The 20,372-nt window shown below is 39.2% G+C and overlaps 2 protein-coding genes across 2 annotated transcripts; one reads left to right on the plus strand and one right to left on the minus strand.

The window, feature by feature from the left end:
- Positions 1–1,133: 1,133 nt before the first annotated feature.
- On the minus strand, positions 1,134–2,475 carry LOC129728221 (putative odorant receptor 83c). Its single transcript, XM_055686640.1, has 4 exons — positions 1,718–2,475; positions 1,474–1,663; positions 1,263–1,418; positions 1,134–1,203 (listed from the first exon to the last, which is right to left on the minus strand). The coding sequence occupies exons 1-4, from the start codon at positions 2,473–2,475 to the stop codon at positions 1,147–1,149; spliced, it is 1,161 nt and encodes a 386-aa protein (XP_055542615.1). The 3' UTR covers positions 1,134–1,146.
- Positions 2,476–14,732: 12,257 nt separating this feature from the next.
- LOC129732117 (putative odorant receptor 83c) lies at positions 14,733–16,118 on the plus strand. Its single transcript, XM_055692636.1, has 4 exons — positions 14,733–15,495; positions 15,550–15,739; positions 15,794–15,949; positions 16,009–16,118. Exons 1-4 carry the CDS (start codon positions 14,741–14,743, stop codon positions 16,063–16,065), a joined length of 1,158 nt encoding a protein of 385 aa, XP_055548611.1. The 5' UTR covers positions 14,733–14,740; the 3' UTR covers positions 16,066–16,118.
- The last annotated feature ends 4,254 nt before the right edge of the window (positions 16,119–20,372 follow it).

Consider the following 20,372-nt stretch of genomic DNA (forward strand, 5'->3'; position numbering starts at 1 on the left):
GTTTATGTACTGCACATAATTGGAATTGTCGATGTGTTTATAAACAATCTAGATGAACTGGATGAAATGCTACTGCAATCCGAAACTAGCGACAGAGAAATTGAGCAGAAGTTTACCGAAATTTGCGTTATGCACCGGGAAATTATTAGGTAAACATTGCAAATAACAAATAAAATCGACAAAAATTCATTGAACTATTCTACAGATATGAGGAAGACTTGGACAGTACCTATTATCACACGGTTTTTGTTCAAATATTATCTTCGGTGTCGTGCCTCAGCCTGACGCTCTTTATATTCTATATGACTAAGGATTGGTCTAGAGTTTTATTTTTACTGGCGGCGTTCTTCCAGTTATTGGAATTTTGTGTGCTAGGCACTGCTCTCAGAGTTAAGGTACTACTAGATATTAAAGAGGAAGAGGGATGTGATACTTCTCTGTTTACAGAACGATCATGCAATTGATGCTATTTACAACTGCAATTGGTGTCTGCTGTCTACGTCTGATAAACGGAGGCTTGCCATCATGCTGCATCGGGCTCAGAACCCTGTGGAGATGACAATTGGTGGATTGTATTTGTTGAATATGGAAACGTTCGTCGAGGTTTGTTAATAAGCTATGTTTATTGGCTCAGCTGATATGTTTGATGTACTTACAGATAATGAAAACTATCTATTCATATTTTACCATGATGAACAGTTTCTTGGAATGAAACGCAATAATAGCAATAATCATATCAAATATTCAGTAAAATTTTCAAATAGGTATCAAACAACAAACACGACGGGTTTCCGATTGAAAATCCATACTACATGCTTCAACTCTGCAAATAAATTCAACTTGTTCGACGTAACACTTTGCTGATGGTCACAGCACAGTCATTCATACCGTCCAAAGGATGGGCAGCTTTCGGGTGAGGTTGTTATTTCAACAGCTAGTGTCAGCATTCCGGCAAGGCAACTTTCTGGCGGATGGGCTTTAATTTAAAATAAAACTCTTTCATACTGTTCCGTCTGTTTTCATGCGTAATTTATGTAAAGATAAGAAAAGTTCCATTCTCACACAACACACTGGCAGGACGCAAGTAAAACTTTTACTGCAAGGAAATCATGATTTTCAATACTGTTGTGTGCCACTAACTTGTTCCTAAGGTTCCATAAATCTGATTAACATTGCGAAATATTGGTAGATAGTCTTCATTATCTAGATTGAAGCACGAAGAAAATAGTTGAAAATATTACTTTAGAGCCAGTGTCACTCACCTCGACGAAAACTTCAATGTTGAGTGGCGCGAAACCTCCAATGGTCAAATTTACGGAGTTTTGACTGCGGTGAAACATGAAGTTAAGCATCTTGATGTCAGACCGATCCAGTAGATACCAGCTAATGTCGTAGATAGCAACAATCACATCGTCATTCTAGAATAATACTGTAAAGTAAACTTTTTCCAAAGCATGGTCATCCTATCTTTACCTTAACGCTGAAAATTGTACCTAACAAACAAAACTCTAACAGTTGGAAAACAGCTCCAATTATGAAAGCATATCCCGGTAGATAGTTAGTCATATAACAGAGAAACAGCGACAGAGTGAGGCATGCTACCGAAGAAGCCACTTGAACGAAATTCACAACAATATATCTTTTATCCAATTCTGATTCATATCTGGAAAATTAACTGCTTTTTTCAAATTTCCAAAATAGATTTTAATGCACTCACCTAAAAATTTCGTAATGTTCAATAACGATTTCACGAAGTTTATCGTGAATTTTTACGGGACTCCGTTTTGTTGCCATTAGTAGTGCATCTAATTCTCTCAGTTTAATCTTATACACGTCTACTAGTCCAGCCAAATTGCAGATGAATATCATCATCGCCGTATCGTAAGCAGTTATTCCATTGATTGCGAGTGCTAACAGAAACATCTGATAGGCCAATGTGCATACATAACCCCAGTAAGTTCGGGCGTCCACACCGGGGATTAGAACATTCAATGCCAATGTTTTCTCCCCATATATCAGATAGAAATACAATGGGTAGAGTCCAAATCCGGCTATAGCAATCAGGTAACTCAAGATCAACAACTTAATCGCAAGTTGCATCTTCCGCATCAAGCTCACAAGTGCAGCATTATATTGTGGACATTCAACGTACGTCCGATGAAAATCCTCCAGATATTGTTGCCGGCCGTAGAAAAAGCTACGGTACACGATAGCACTATACATTTTCATCATTCCCTGCAGCGCCATTCCTAGCGGAGCCACCGCTTGCAGCGACTCGTAGATGTTCGGATAGAAGATCCAGGCACTGTACATTCCTGTGACCAGGTAGCTGCAGCCACCGATCAGCGTCAAGGCCGTGCGAAGATTCGGCTTGTAATTGTCTGCCAGAACATCCATCCCGCAAAAATTAGCCAACCGACGGGTCATTTTTACCGTTTCTTGAAATTTTTCCAGCGAAGACTCGTATTCTGTCATGGTCACTCGACGCCAGTGCTACTCTGCTTGTAGACGGCAGCTGCTGCTCTTACATGAATGGTGGTTCTATAGGAAAAAAACTGTTCGAATATTTATTTAATTAATTGGCTGTGTCTCATTATAAAAACAACAGTTACACTACTGAACAAAAAACCCTTTGCCATAATTCTCTTTTATATCTATTCCGACGGTGTCAGTGTTGTGTGTACAAGTTCCACTAGTGGGTACATGTTTGAGTGTTAACACACCACAAATCTTAAGTATTAATTTGTAATTATCCTATTAAACTCGTTGAATCCCTCGATTATTCGATCCCCTCCACAGCCTGACTGACGACTCACTCACAGCCTGACTCACTTCACTTTTTAATTCTATCACTTTTTAATTCTATCACTTTTTAATTCTATCACTATTCACTTTTCACTTATCACTTCACTTATCACTTATCACATTATTCACTTTTCACTTATCACTTGCAAAATTCTTTTCATCAAAAATAGCTTGGATGGTTCTTCTATTATATCCATTCTGCTCACCAGTTTCAAAAATATATTCCATTTCATTTTTCTTTCCTTCATTACTGAGAGGTAAGGATGTGGTAAAAAGTAACCATTTTATGCTGGAAGGAATGGTTAGAAGTGCTAGGTATTACCCGTTTTGTATGCGTGGGCTTCCTAAAGATTTCGAATTCAAAGTGGTTGGAGTTTTTAACAACAACTACATCCAAAAAAGGAAGCCTGTTGTTTTGTTCAATTTCCAAAGTAAACCGGATATTTTTATGGATACAATTTCAAATTTCTAAAAAACTTTCTAAGTCACCCTGTTTTAGAATGCAAAAAATATCATCCACGTACTTCCGCCAACGATCTGGTAACAAGTTTTATTATTTAATTTATTTTCCAAGTGTGTCATGAAGCGTTCACATAGGAAAGGTGAAAGAGGATTCCCCATCGGTGCTCCTTTTGTTTGTTTGTAAAATTTTCCACGAAATGAAAAATAATTATCTTCCATGCAAAGTCGAGTTAACTTCAAGTAACTGCGTACTTTAGTTTTCCAAGGGTTATCCCATCATTGAGAGAGAAGCCAATCTTTCAAAAGATTTATAACTTCTTTCACTGGAACACTTGGGAAGAGTGCTGTGACATCAAAAGAAATCATTACCTCGTCAGTATTGCTACCCCCCGAGGATTTTAAATTTTCAACAAAATCTCCTGTGCTCTTAACAGACCGACTAGGAAATTCGTTCGGAATTGATTGAAATTCCCTGACTAACCATTTTGCAAATTTTTCAGTTAGTACCCCCACATCAGAAACGATCTCTCTCATTCCATTACCAGGTTTATGCACTTTTGGAAGGCTCATTATTCTTGGAAGAGAGGGGTTTAAAAAAAAGACTTTTTAGAGCATCACCAAAAATAGGTTGGCGTTCTATAGAAGTTTTTTCAACAAAGTTCACCATGTCAGCAAGAGGGTTGACTCTCTGTTATCTGTATGGGCCAAAAAGTGATAGGGTAAAGAGGTATAATACGCCCCCCCTAAGGAACATCGTCAATATTATAGCTATGTTCATCACAAACAACAAATCTTTCATGCAGGTGGATACACTATTTAGTTGGTAATGCACTGCTATTATTTTGTTTTGTAATTACTGTTACACAAAAACGGCATAATTTTATTAAAAAAAATATGATTAAATCGCAAGCTTTCCAATCTACCGGGCAAAACGCCCCAGATGCAGTATAATATGTCCCATGCAGTGGCTTCATGCAGTGGCCATCTCAACACACGAAGTGAAACAGCGCTTGAAGTCTCAGAAGCAAACGCTAAAGCAATGAACATATCAGCCCGGCTAGCAGTGGGGGATATTGCCCGGAGCTATAGGGGGGGGGGGGGGGGTTAATCGTCGGAATCGTGTGGATGGCCCCCATCCAATATGGGTATTTTCAGAACCAAGTTGATATCTAACAGTCGGAAAACGACCCCCGCCGACATTTAGAATTACAAAATGGCGACTTCTGGTATCTGGAAAGCACCCAAAATTGGCTCGGATGATGCCCAGACCATTTTGAAATTTAAGACCAAACCAAACACCATCTCATATGAGTAGTTTCGAAATCGAGGCGTCTTTCAGAGACCTGAAAACGCCGTTTTGAATTCCAAAACGGCGACTTCCGGTTTTTGAAAGAGAGCCAATTTTGGCCGAATACCATCGAATATGGGTATTTACGGAATCGGGATGATACCCAGAGACCAGAGATCAACCCCAGATGCCATGAATTTTAACAAGATGGTGACTTCCGATTTCCGGGAAACAGCCAAAATCGATCAAATTTTATGAATAATTGACAATATTATTGATGCCTCATATCAGTGGTTTCAGAATCGAGATGCTGACCTCAATTCGACACCAGACGAATCGGAAATCATCACCCTGAATTTTAAAATTGCATGTGAAATTCATTTTTGGTCCCTACAGTTCTCTTACAGAAACCGAAGTCGCCAACTTGATAATTGAAGGGGTCGTTTTCAGGTGTACGGACATCATCCCGATTCCGTAAGTATTGATATGAGGCATCAATTGTAATTATACCAATAATATTGTCAATTATTCATAAAATTTCTCCATTTCGGAACATATCCCCGGAAAACCGGATTTCCGGGAATGACAATTTTGTTTTGGACACCCCGGACACTGATTAGTTGCTGAATCTTTTAGAGCTAAAGTTAATTTCAGATTTCATACGGAAGCACAGTTTGTGATAAATAGTATAAATATGAACGTTCCTAGAACGCTACCTTGTGGAACACAAGATGCGATGGAGAAGAAGCGAGAATTAGAGCCGTTGACGCCGACGAAGAAAGAAATGTTCTAGATGGTGGATTTTGTCGCATTCTTTCCAGACAGGCAAAGCGTACTCAATGGCCGGTAACTTTATTCGCTCGTGAGCGGCAAGCTTATTAGTGCTCTATTGCGTAGAAAGTAGAGTATTTCGATAAGATGTTACACTTGGTAACTGTTTTCTCAACATGTCATCGAAATAGGAGTTTTTGGTACAGGGAGAGTCCAAAGTAGACACCTTTGCTACATTGATGTATATATTCCAGCTACAGGCCTTCATATAACGAAACGTTGGATAATTTATACAAATTGTCGTATAATATCTCCGAAACGATTGAGAATACAATCCGTATAACTCTAGATCCAGATTAATCCTATCCGTAGAACTAATACCTCAATTCAAATAAAATTCCAAGTCGAAGTACTTTGCACTGCTAGCTATGTGTGAATATAATATTAATTTTTAATTTGATCAATAGATAAACTGGCCTTCTAGTTGGCTCAATAACGAGGATTTTCTGCGGAAAAAATATATCTAGATGGTAAACTTAAATAATAAAATTAATTTTAGTGACATGAAAATTTTCGCGAATTGGCTAAAATAGAAGCCCCCAATGGCCAGTTTAGAAATACTATGGCCAAAATTGGAGCCTAGAGAAGTTTTTTGATTGAAAAATATGTAAACAAAATAACATAATTTGACTATTCAAACTTAATGTTAGTTCAGAATATGGGCAAATTAATTCGATTTTCAATTTGACCTAATTAAAAATTAAAAAAAAAATGTGAAAGAAATAAACTAAATAAAAAAAAACAGAGAAAAAAACTGATTCAATTAAAAACTCATACATAAATACTATGGCCGAAACCGGTGCTTTCACCCTACCTCAATTCTTAGACGAAGGGAGCGCAATCAAGAAAATTGTGAACATGAAGAGCTCAAACAGCTGTCTCGTGTCAGCGATACAATAAAATCTATGAGAAGACAAAACAATCTCACAGAAACTATGTGCGCAAGCCGTCATGTGCAACGACACGGATTTCAGTAAGGTAGTCGACAGGGGGAAGCAGCGCTTCGATGGCATATCGCCAACGTTCAAAAGTATGTTTTGAGCTGACTGATCTCCTTTTTAGCTGAACATATAGACACGGATCTGTTTTACCTTGTTGAAGTCCCATGCTACAAAGAACACTAGTAAGGGGGGGGGGGGGGGGGTTGAGGGTTGAAAAAAAGTGATTTTTTTTATTGCATTCTTGACGAAAGTTCTATACTCTATGGTCCCGGCATTGATGATTCTATGTGAGTAGAATAAAAAATTAATAGCTTACTAAGTTTCATCGGGGTCTTTTCGCTACGAGAAACTTTAAACGCGTTTTTCTCAAATCGATGTTTTTTGAGTCGGTGCACTCTGTATCTCAAAATCTATTCAACCGATCGTTCTCAAATTTTTTACAGTATTTCCTTACATAATTCATGAGGTAACCCTGTTGAGATTTTTTCGTTTTTGATTTTATTTTTTTTATTATTAACAACAATAGTCATGAATTTAGGCCAAAAATCGGTATTTTCACTTTCAAGTCTTGTAAAAAGTTCAAAAATTAAAAAAAATGGAAAAACTCGACAGAGATACCTAGAGGGACATAAAAATTAAAGGAAAAACTTTGGTTATTTCATTTCAGATGATCCAGTGCTGAGGTATGACGTGCACCGCAAAAAGTATTTTTTCTGAGGCGCCTGCGAAGAATTGCTACCATTCGGTCAATTTTCAATATTTTTCAACCAATATTTTACAGAATATAGTTCAATTACTACTCTTTAATGTACAATAATGAGAAATAAATTTACTTTCATCGTACGCCCAAAAAAAATCTGTAAAAACCTGTTTTTTTCTGCTTCTTAAGCTGTAGAACTCTATTAGGCAATGTAATGAATGTAATGTAATGAATATTGTTTTGATGTCAACATGTTTCACGTTCAGTTTCTTCCGTTTTCGAAATGTTTGCTTCTTTACGACTGAAGCAAATATTCCATCAAAATCTGTCCCCTACACCTGAGTGAACCCCTGTGCAGTGACGTGCTTTATATCTGGTAACTTTTCCTCCCATGACTAGTTTCTTTTTGAAGATCCATCGACAACCAAACACATTTTCCGGCTCATTCACTGCTTCCCAAAAGTGGTTGATCATTCATAAACTTTGCTATCGTCCTTGTTTCCGGGAAACGTTTTGGCAATCAACCTTTCGTTGGCCGTCGAACAGCACCAAGCCCATTTTTGGAAGGGAACATCCGTAAATGACGTAGCTTTTTCAGGGTTTTTTGACCCCCTCCTCCCCCATCGTAGCATTTCGTCACAAAAGTCAGACCCCTCTCTTGATAATAACGTAGCATTATAACAACCCCACCCCCCCCCCCACACCCTTACAAATTTTTTATCAAAAACATATCTTGCACCATAAATGAACAAGTAAAGATAAGAAAGTAATAAAAATTACCCTAAACAGACAAAACTGTAATAAAAAGAACAATTAGAAAAAATCCATTTTTTGAAGTAGAATACTTCTCTCAGGAAGTTCGGCTACATAGGAATGTGAAATGAAAATCTAAAACCGAAACAAGTGAAAAATATGTCCAATTTCAAATGCTAATAGGGTAGGGAACATATTCTAAGCAGCTTTAGGAACCGCCTGTGTATTCAGACGAAATACTCGAAATGTGTTGGTCGAAATTCAAACAATATTATATCAATATGTTCTCTATCGTTTTGTCTGTCAGAATTCGTTTTCAGATTGTAAAACTAAGTTAGCAAACTTCAACAATAATCAATTAAAGTTACCAATCGAGGGACACTATTCCAATCACCCCGAACCTATTTTAAGCAGTTTCCATCTGTTTTGCAGGCTTTTTTTCTTCAGCACCGAAGTGGCTCCTGAATGGCTGCAATATAGGTCGATTTGTTTCAAATGATCTTTGTTCACAGATTTCATTGTGATTAACGGTATTTCTCATATTCGTAAGACAGCTCGACAAACAAAGTTTTCGTTTCCATCATTGAAATAGTCGATATTGATCGAAATGCAGGAGTTTTATGCCTGTTTTCTTCGACTGAATAAAAATAGGCGCTGCTGCTTAAGCCGTTCCTTACCCTAAATCGGTTAGTATCCGATGGATTTTCTTCGTTCTTGCAGCAATAGATTGGAAAATCTTTTAAGATTCTACCCAAAAGAAGATAATTGTAATTTTATTATTCACACTATTGTTCTATTGAAAATAGTCAAGCTTTGTCCAAAGGAAAAATCCGACCTCTGATTGGTTGTTATATGATTGCTTCCCAAGCACGGTCGACAGAACCATATAACTTGCAATTGAAAACATGCTCTTTGGCCTATATAAGAGCCTGTTTCAGCCGAAGTCGCTCATAATAGTTCTAGACAACAGCAGTCGTCCTTCCTTAGCAGCAGCAATAGCCCTGTGGCTCTCAGCGTGTGTCGCCAGACTGCCATTATTCCCCCCGTGTTGGGGCAGCATGAAGATTGCCATCAGGAAATCCAATTTTGGAAATCAGATTGCCATTTTCAAGGCAAATAAACAAGTCATTGAAAGTTAATAATTTTTGACTACGCAAGCAAGCATTCTGTGTTGGATCCTAGCAATTTAAATCTGTCGCACCCGTCGAATTTACTGAATGTGAAATAGCTTCCACAGTGCATGTTGTCCGTGTATCTTAATTCTCCCACTGTTAGGGCAGCTCAAAGGTTGTGATCAGCAACCGATTTTAGACCGCAAAATGCCTTTTTCACTGCAAATAAACAAATAATTGAAGGTCAATAATTTTCTGGCATCAACACAAGCAGACATTCTGTGCGGGATGCAAACAAACTCTGTTGTAGTTGTCTAATTTTTACTTTATTTAGTAAACCCCCCTTGTAGGGGCAGCACAAAGGCTGCGATCAGCATAACCGACTTTGAATAACAAACTACCCTGTTAGAACGCATTCACAAAAGCAGTTAGTTCGACTGTGCAGAGCTCAGATGAAGTCGATTCAATCAATCAGCATAAACAGAATTTCGTCGTCTCCCAGCTGCCAAGTTGCAACACGATGCAACACGCAACAGCGAGCAAACGTAATCGCTTGATGTTACAAACCGCAATACGGTTAGGGGTAAAATCGTTGCGTGTGTGAGAGCACCATCGGTGTTTATTCGCTGGATACAAAAATTAAAATGCGAATTGTGGAATAGTTCATCTGAAGAACATTAGAAAATGGTAAAACTGAAAAGAAAGGCGTGGCCAATCCGTAGCACCCTTCGGCTATAAAAGAGTTTTTCTGGGAAATCTAGCTACATTCATCAGTCGGATGGTGAGCTGGAGGACCGTCCACAACGTTGACATCAGTAGCAGCAGACATCTGCGCTCAGCAGTAACAGAAGATGGCAGCGGGTTGCACCTGTGGCTGCCTTCGAATTAAACAAATCACTTGCCCTGTGGTTGGTCACCACGTCTCAGGCCTCTGCCAGGCTGAACGGCAACGCGAGCGATCAGGCGAGATTTTTGCGGTACTTCAACCGGCACTTTCTCTAATGGAAAAGTTGGATCATTTTGTTCACAAGAATATTACTGTCGGTAATATTACACAGATGCGATTGCATCATATCCGATATGGAATTGAACAATTGTTCTTTTGAGGACAAATAAAACACTCAATTTGACGAGTTAATAGCTTTGGGTAGGGTTTTCAATCCCGGGAACGATTTCCCGGGAAATAGCTTTTCCCCGGATTCCCGGATCCCGGGAACAGAAATATTGATTCCCGGGATCCCGGGATTCCCGAGTTCCGCGAAAAATTTCGTATGATTCACTATAGTTTCTTAGGCAATATTGCAATAAAATTAAGTACGTCAAACTGGTGCGACCTGAAATAAATCATTTAATAAAACTCAAAGTCAGTATAGTATTTCAACGTAAAAATCATCTTTGCATGTTAATTAGTAAGCCCTCAAATGCTCTGAGACTGACTTAACGTATTTAACTGGTTATATAATATTCTATCGTTTCCTTCCGGTTTGTCTCGGTCACAGAAAACCACCGAACGGCGAAATAACGAAATAACGTAGTTATTTAACCAAAAATCTTTCTTGGAATCTTACGTTCTAATCAATAATGATATGAACTCCAAAACGATTTAAAATGTTGTTCTGTCAATGAAAACTAGAATTAGGACGCAGTCTATTTAAAATAAATCACAATGGCATAGCAAATATATTTAAATGAAAAAAAGCGAATAGGTTTACTACCGCTCAAGTAAACCGTAAATATTTACTGTAGTGTAAAAACATTTTGCCCAAAAAGTCCGTACCGAATATAGTCTATATTTTCCGCGTCTAATACCTGCCTAAAGGCCCAAACACAATGGATACGTTTGCGTTGCGTTGACGTTAATTTGACAGAAAATGTATGGGCTAACTGTCAAATTGCCGCAAACGCAGCCGCAACGTATCCATTGTGTTTAGGCCTTAACACTCAGTATTCTCTTCAACAAACTAAAAGAATTGAACGCCAGTTTTCAATTAAGTGTAGCAACAGCTGTAATCAGTGATTTGAAAGTATCCTAGAATTCAAACATTAGCGGTGATTCAGCAGACTTGAGCAAAGTTTTACAGAAGGAAATAAAATGTTTCAGCTTAACGAAAAATTGTCATCGGATCTTAAGCGATTGTTTGACGACATGAATACCCTTAATTTTCCTTTTCTGCAAATGTATGCTACAAAAATCGAATTTTTTATGTTAACTTCAAAATGTTTTGTATTTCATTTGTTTTTTTGTTTTTCACGCGGATTGAGAATGAAATTTTAAACAATTTTTTGTTACCTTTTACAGATGAACTTCATTTAAAATATAAATTTGCTAGAGAATTTGTCAGTTCCCGGTTCCCGGGAATTCCCGGGAAATGCGATTTTTCATTCCCGTTTCCCGGGAAATCGATTCCCGGGAATATTGCAAACCCTAGCTTTGGGTACCAGTAGCAGTAAGGTAACAGCCTCAGCGGTAGGTGCAGCCAGTACTTCCCTAAGGCCGATGTTATAAGGAAGTAAAAGGAAGCGGCACGGCGAAACAGTTCGGGTGTTCTTAGACGCGCGTCATTTTTCGTTGTTGATATTATTCCCCACATGAAACAACGCGCTTTCGTACGGTAGCGGCGGTATTAGCGGTAGATGCGAACACTAACTCCAGTAAAGCCGTGTCTAATTTCCAATGTGAAAACACCTTCCTATTGTGTTGGCCGTGCGCATTAGGCCTCTGCCAGGCTAAACGCGAAAAGCGGCGCGAACCGATTCGCCAGCCGTAGGTTAGTGTACAGCCGAAAGTAGAGCTGTGTAAAAGTATTTTACTTCAACCTTGCGGTCGTGGCTTTGCACACCCCTCCTGTGATTTTTTTTCTTAGTTCCAGATTTGCTACGTAGCTTGGCTTTACCCCCACCCTCCCCCGCGTCACTTTTCGTCATAAAACTGCAAACCCCCCTCCCCCCTCGATTGCTACGTCATTTATGGATTGGGATGGAGCGTTCTACACTATCTTCAATGCAATTCTCTTAAATTCAGGACTATTACAGATCAACAGTGATTAAACCATGCTATCTTGCTTTTTTCTGAATGTCTTTAATTCTTCCAAGTTGCATTAAAAACCATATCTCGACTAATGACGAGTTTTACCTTTGTTATACTAAACAAAGGTTATAAAATCGGTCGAAATAAATTTGTGACCGGGAATCTAAAGTAGCTGGTGAACGTAATCGGCAAAATTAGGAAAAAGTGTTGAAGCAATTCTACATGGCTATACACGTTTACTAGTGTGCGCAGGTGAAAAGTTACTTATATCTATGATAAGATACACTATGCTCATGTAAGATTTAAATATTGCTTTCTAATTTAAGACTAAGTGCAAACAGAGTATCCATGTTATTCCACTTCTCGTTATCGCAGAAGATTTAAAAAGTCTTTATTTCGGATTTTTTCATACAGCCTAGGCCTTCGAGCAGAATAATGTTCTCACCTACACTCTGAAAATCTAAAATTCTCGTAGATCGTGGAGAACCTTCATTTTCAGATAATGCATTTTAGATAGAAATAAATTGACAACTTTCATCAATAGCTATATTTTTTTCCTGTATAACTCTAAACTATATTTCGAGAGCAGGTTTGTAGAAGTTTGCTTCAATTCGTAAAAAAAACTTGATGTTGATTCATAAATCTAGGTCCTGCGATTTCTGAAAATAAAGCGAATAAGAACCGCATAAAACTAACATACATGTTTGCTGTTCTAGTGTGAAATCAGCATCATTGTTATCTATTACTGTTTCCCCACGCTCGATTATCTCCAAAAAAAATTCAATTACTTCTAGCCAGCATTTAAAAATTGGTTTGTGATCGAAAAACTTAGACTCATGTACTTCAGTGATAACATTCATAATATTTGCAAAAACCACGTCAAGCTTTAATTCAATTATCGTCTTTGGTTAACTCTCTGAATACTATCTTTCAAATTCATTTCATGCATTATTAAAATTGGACTTATGATGGTATACGATTTGTAAGTGACTGGCCAAATATGTATAAAGTAATAGTTAGTATAACAAAGGTTTCTGCACCACTAGGTGGATTAATTTAGGTTTTTTTTTTTAATTTTTGATCAATAAAACGAAATTCTTCATGCTGGTCAGAGTATACCACAAAAATCTTTTTCTTTGCCTTGACATCTAGTTTATTACGTTTCTCTTTTGGTGTGATCTGGGATGACTTTGAAATCAACCTACACTTGACTGAAAATCGAAGCAAGGCGCTAGATCTAACATTTTCAAAAAACTAAAGTATATAACGCCACATTACGATCACTAATGTTTCGAAGCAGTTTGTTTACCATATATCTCATCTTGGTTCATATGTGCACCATGAACAGGCTTCGGAAAAGTACTGCGGTGCGACAGTATACTTACCAGTGAAAATTGTTTGTTGTTGTTATTGAGTCATTTAACATTGAGTTATTGAGTATGTGTAATACAGATTAAACAGCTAGATTAAAACAACTGCACGACTTGAAGAATCGTTTGATAAATAAGTTAAACAAATGCCATTGGTGTGTCAAAATATAAAGACAATATTGATACAGCATAAAAATAATGACGAGAAAATTGTGGATAAATTTATACATTTTCGATCGTTGCATTTGGCGTCTGCGTTAAAAAAATAAATACTAAGAAGAGATTTCAAAGTTTTTATCACAATCTATCCAACGAGATATTAATGACTAAAAACCGTTCAGAGGTAACAAAGTTGTAACCGATTGAAATCTTCCATTCTACTTCTTCAAGTGAGACGTATTCTACATCAAAACGTGTTTCGCACCGCCTCGCTTTCTTCATAGCATCGAACTTACTCTTGTGAATCATAATCGCCTGACAGCCCGGTCGAATTTGTGCCGAAGCATGTCGCGCTGTAAAGGCTGTCATTAGCGACAGCTTGAATGAACCAACAGCAGTCATGAGGAGATGAAAAATAACAGCCCGTTTGGTATTGCATGTGTGCGCTGTTATTAGTGTCTGTCGGGCTGTGTATCGAATGTATGGGGAGCAGGGAGGGCTGTGCAGTACAATAAGAGCCGAATTAGTTTAAAATTTGCTGTCACTAAGAGACAGTACCTTTCAGGAGGCTGAGTCCATGAATGCAAAACGATTCAATTTAGTATTGCTAAGTGCGGCAATGTTTCGATTTGAATATTTCACCCTAGGATTGAGACTTACAAAATGCTACGAAACAAAAAAAAAATTAAAGATGCAACCACCAAAAAGAGGTCGATTCTAAACGCTTATACTTCTAGCTTTCTTATTGACTTTATAAGTTTTTAGCACCAATCAGAAATTCTTAAATATTGAGTATAAAACCGTGCACTTTTCGGTAAATGAGTAATTAACAATCATTTTCTAAATTAACGAAATAACAAATCACTGAATTGCTGCACAAACACACAAAACTTCTAACGACCTTGTGGCCACGTACAAAATTAATAAGGTCAAACTGTCCTTGAATGTAATAATGGGGAAAAGTTTTTCATCGGTTTTAACTTTCCCTACCTTGCATATTTTCATACTTAATTTAAAGCAGGGAATCCTCACTCAGCAACAAAAACAAAATATACAGCACGTGTACTTGGTAAAACAATTAGCATATAAAAAAACAGCACGAACGAAACGAAGAGGCATCAGTTGTAACATTTTCTGTTGTTGTTTTTGTATCAAGACACAGCCAATTAAATTATTGAATATTTGAACAGTTTGTTTCCCTCTACCTAATAGTAACAAAAACTAGTATTCTTTTAAATGTACCCGCCCCCAGTGGTCACCAGCAGTGCAGAACCGGCGTCGAGTGACCACAATGAAGTACGAGTCATCGCTGGAGAAGTTTCAGGAAACGGTTAAGATGGCCCGTCGTTTAGCCGATTTTTGCGGATTGGATCTATTGGCAGAAAATTACAGACCAAATTTTCGCACGGGCTTAGCGCTGTTCGGAGGCTGCAGCTACCTGGTCACGGGGGTGTACAGTGCTTGGATCTTCTATCCGAACATCTACGAATCCCTGCAGGCGGTGACTCCGCTCGGAATGGCGCTACAGGGACTGGTGAAAATGTACAACGCTATCGTGTATCGAAGCTTTTTTCAAGACAGCCATCAATACCTGGAGGATTTTCACCGGGCGTACGTTGAATGTCCGCAATATAATGCAGAGCTCGTAAGCTTGATGCGGAAGATGCAACTTGCGATTAAGTTGTTGATCTTGAGTTACCTGATTGCTATAGCCGGATTTGGGCTCTACCCGTTGTATTTCTATCTGTTGTATGGGGAAAGAACATTCGCATTGAATGTTTTAATACCCGGTGTGGACTCGCGAACTTACTGGGGTTATGTGTGTACTTTGGCCTATCAGATGTTTCTGTTAGCACTCGCTATCAACGGAATAACTGCCTACGATACTGTAATGATGTTATTCATCTGTAACTTGGCTGGATTAGTTGACGTGTACAAGATTAAACTGAGAGAATTAGACGCACTGCTGTTGGCACCAAACAGGAGTCCTAAAAAAATTCACGATAAACTTCGTGAAATTGTTATTGAGCATTATGAAATTTTGAGGTGAGTGCGTTTATGTCTTTTTTGTAAGTTCGTATAATCTTCTTTATTTTTCAGATATGAATCAGAATTAGATGAAAGATATATTGTTATAAATTTTGTTCAAGTGGCTTCTTCGGTAGCATGCCTCACTTTGTCGCTGTTTCTCTGTTATATGACTAACTACCTACCGGGATATGCGTTCATGATTGGGGCTGTTTTCCAGCTGTTAGAGTTTTGTTTGCTAGGTACAATTTTCAGCGTTAAGGTAAAGATAGGATAATCATGCTTCGAAAAAGTTTACTTTACAGTATTATTCTAGAATGACGATGTCATTGTTGCTATCTATGACATTAGCTGGTATCTACTGGATCGGTCGGACATAAAAATGCTTAACTTTATGTTTCACCGCAGTCAAAACTCCGTAAATTTAACCATTGGAGGTTTCGCACCACTGAACATTGAAGTATTCGTCGAGGTCAGTGATTTTGGTTTCAAAGTAAAATTGTTAATCGCTCTCTCCTTGATTCACTCTAGATAATGAAAACAATCTACCAATATTTCGCTATGTTAATCAGTTTCATGGAACCTTAGAAACAAGTTACCGTAGCATTGTTCCACATAACAGATTCACTACAGTTCTGAACGACGAAGTCCTCATAGGAAAACTCTACGTTATTGCTTGCGTCCTGTCAGTGTGCTGTGATAGAATGAAACTTTTCTTACCTTTACATAAAATACGCATGAAAACAGACGCAACAGTACGGAAGAGTTTTATTTTAAAGCACATATGCCAGAAAGTTAGCTGCTTTGCCGGAATGCTGACACTAGCTGTTGAAACAAGAACTTCTCCGAAAAACAGCCAATTCGTAAAACAACGGTGTGTATGGCTGTCGTCTTCAGCTAGGAGCGACGTCACGCAAGTTGAATTTATTAGCAAAGTTGAAGCATTTCCCTCAAGCAGTATGGATTCGTCGCGTTCGTGCTTGGTAGGTGAATGGTAATTGAAGTTTCAGTGAGTGTTAAAAGGCGATGACTTATTTCCGCCTGCAGTAGTTAGTGTGATATCGCGAAAAACAATAGCTCTGGAGCTTTTTGTAACTTCCCTTCACAAAGAACGGTACCTGTAAACACGGCTACCGAGTGATAACAGAACATTTTGGTAGAAAAAAGATGCGTTTGAAAAACCATCTTGATTTGAATTTGATTGTCTCATCCACCACAAGCCATGAATGAAGTAATATTTTTCGCCACCACCGTGCATCAGATTCCGCACAATTAACGCCCTGACAACGTTCGCATACCGACACACAGTTTGTTGGAAAATTTTCATCTCTCGCGACGCAGTTCGCTGCTAATGAACAGGACTGTATCCGACTGAATACTATAGTAATCAGAATTTATGTAGCGTGACACAAAAAAAAACCCGAACCGCCACAACCAGCTCAGCCGGTGAAAGACTCCGCGTATGCAGTTGTGCACCTTTCATAAAACTTTTAATGAATACAAACCTCATCCCCGAGCCAGACCTCGCAGCGCCTGACAGTCGTCGTAGTCGTCGTAGTCCTCGACGTCGGAACAGGCGAACAAATGAACAAAAATATTCCGACAACTAGCGTCGAAAACAAACTGTTCATCAGTGGCAGCGTGTTTGGATATGGACCAGGATAGCTTTATCGCATCCATTCCCGTTGCCCACCATGACCATCGTCATCATCTACGTGCGGTCCTCAGAACTGCTTGGCAATCATCGCCGTCGCTGTATTATCGTTCGTTATAATAATTGCTTACGTTCGCTTGGGTAAATACACAGAGCGGCCTCTTCTTATGCTCTGCTGAATGAACGGGCAGGATTCCACCCAAGTTGACTTAGAATGGAGGCAAGCACGGGACTCACGAAATGACGAGTATGGCAAAGGGGTGGGGTGGTATTATGCATTATGAGAAATAGTTTCATGCTAAGCTATTCAGACGAAATTATCAAAAAACATAAAAACTTTCCTCAGCAGATGCCTTTGTTTCACTTCGAACGTGCGAAAGCAGAACAGCAGAACTTCCGACGTTGTGTGGCACGCGTTCTGCAGTACCGTAAACTTCAACTCAAGGATTGCGAGGCACGAAGTGCTCAAAGTTCTGCTGATGAGGAGTAAAGTTGTCACCATCCCTGCCTGGACGGCTAGGGAGGTTTTGGTAAAATAATACTGGAATAATCTAACAACCAAAGCGATTCGTAGGTGTTTCCCATCAAAAACAATATTTACTCACCATGCTGATGCACTTAAATTTTTGATGCCATTCAAGTTTGAATTTAGCGCTCATTAAATAAAACAAACAAATACGTGGCTCTTCTTTCGAAACCCCACGTCACGTTGCTCGTCACTTATCAGCCCACACGCCATCGTTACGGTACAGTCCCCACACGAACTCCTGTCGTGTTTAAGGACCGGAAAAAGCAGCCAGCGAAACATTCAATCCCTCGCTTTACGCTCCATCTTTTGGCCTCTTACCAGTCACAGACATTGTTCGTCTTAATTAATTTACTTAATTTCCTTAGGAGTGCGATAAATAATATCCTTTCGCTTTGTCGTTCCATTCATAGCCAGCTCCCGTCGCCGCTGGCGGTTGGGCTCCTGTCTGTGCCGTTCGCCGAAGGGAAAGAAAGACGGCACAACAATGGGAAAGAGTGTTTCCGCGAAATGCTAACTCCAGCGTTCGACATTCCAGAGTTTTGAATTGTGAAAGCACCACCCGCTGAGCCACAGCTGATAGATTTTCGGCTCATGTGGAAACCGGTTGGTTTGGTGGTCGAGGTAAAAAGCATGTTTTGCAAAACATCCTAGGGGAAATTTTTCCGTCCAGGGGGGAAAAGTTAAAAAAAATTAATGTACTTTGTACTGGAAGCGCGCAAAACTCGTCTGCTGGGGGTGCGGCCGTTAAGGCTGCATTATCAGTTGAGGCAGATTTGGCTAGTTCTAGAGAAATTTTGTTCCTGCTTTATTCCTTCGTCGTTTTTGCGTTGTATTTTGGAGATTCGTGGCAACACTTAGCGACCTTTATTTGACATAAAACTTGAAAGGTGCCAGCTTGTCACCGATTAGAAGAGAAAAGTTTAGCATATTTTTCAATACCCTTAGTTTCATGCATTCTGAAGACACTATCGTAAACTGTGGTTGTGGTTATTGTTGCAATCCAAAAAAATTTCACCGTTTCCTTTTACGTGGTAGAGTGCAAAACATGAAAAACCAAATTCCTATGAAATTTTGTCCATAAGCTGACTCTGTAGAACTTATTTGCCCACTTTCATATCATCTTTGCTATAATTCTTTTCTACAAAGATTAATCGCTAAATCGCTAATCACTGACTCCGTTAGCAATATAGCGATTCTGCCAATTTGACGTCGCTACTACTTTTGCCTCAAACGCTTATACTTTTTTTGCTGAATTTGTAGTTCAAAATTCACTGTTTGGAAAAATAAGTCCTGAATTACGTTGCAATGTGAAAATTTTGAGATTCTGCGGTGAAACTGTACGGTGTTTTTTTTTTTTTGAAGTAGAATACTTCTCTCAGGAAGTTCGGCTACGTAGGAATGTGAAATGAAAATCTAAAACCGAAAAAAGGGAAAAATATGTCCAAATTCAAATGCTAATAAATCGGTTAGTAATCGATGGTTTTCCTTCGTTCTTGCAGCAATGGATTGGAAAATCTTCTATGATTCTTCCCAAATGAAGATAATTGTAATTTTATTACTCAAAATATTGTACTATTAAAAATAGTCAAGCCTTGTCAAAGCGAAAAATTCGATCTCTGATTGGTCGTTATATGATTGCTTCCCAAGCACGGTCGACAGAATCATATACCTTGCAATTGAAAATATGCTATTTGGTCTATATAAGAGCCTGTTCCAGCCGAAGCCACTCATAACATTATCATTGATTCTCTGCTAGCTTGTTGAGCAGTTCAGTAGTTTATTTTCGCTTTGTTCGCTTTCGTTCGTTCGTTCGTTCGTAAGTTTCGTAAGCGGGCCTCCACCAACAATCAACCAGGTCGCCGAAAGGTGCCATCAAACAACACAAAGGAGTTCCCTGCCATTTGATCCCGACACCCCATACCTTTGCTTGCCCCGCTACCGCTGAATCCAACCACCAAACCAGTCACAGCTGCCTCTACGTATGCTGAAGCAACGAGATCCGGTAGCCGTTCACCCCCACCAGGTCTCCAAGGGAACTCGTCCGCAATGACTTTCTCCCAAGCTGCAACTGGCACAACTGACAACGAACCCCAATGCTCACCATGGAGCAATACGTTTCACTGGTCGTGGAATGCATCAACACTTTTCGCACTCGCAAAAGTAGAGCTGAACAACTGCAATCTGCGGTGATGATCGCTTCCAAGTATGGACCGTGAAATCATCAAGATTGATAACTGGAACGCTTGCTCCATCATGAACAAGAATTACGAGACTTCCTCAACGTACACAAATTAAACATTGCTATCATCACGGAGACGCATCTCAAACCTGAGGTGAACATTTTCCTTCCCGATTTCCGATTTGTACGGCTGGAACGAGCATATTCTTCTGGAGGAGGTGTGGCTATTGCTCTTCGGCGTGAAATAAGCTGTCATCTGCTACCGAGTTTTCAACTCAAGGTCATCGAGGCCGTGGGATTGGAAGTAACCACTGGAGTCGGTTCTATTACCATCATCGCAGCCTAATGTCCCAAGCAAGTCAACGTAAGGAACGGCTCGGCAACAAACCTAAGAAGCGACATCACCAAACTGACTCGGGGGCAGTTCATCATTGCAGGTGATCTCAACGCAAAGCACCAAGCCTGGGGCAACAGTCGACGCAACCAAATGGCCTGATCCTCTTCAAGGACCTACAAGTAGGCCACTACAACAT

The sequence above is a fragment of the Wyeomyia smithii genome, chromosome 3 (assembly GCF_029784165.1).
Source record: "Wyeomyia smithii strain HCP4-BCI-WySm-NY-G18 chromosome 3, ASM2978416v1, whole genome shotgun sequence".
NCBI classification, from domain to species: Eukaryota; Metazoa; Arthropoda; class Insecta; order Diptera; family Culicidae; genus Wyeomyia; species Wyeomyia smithii.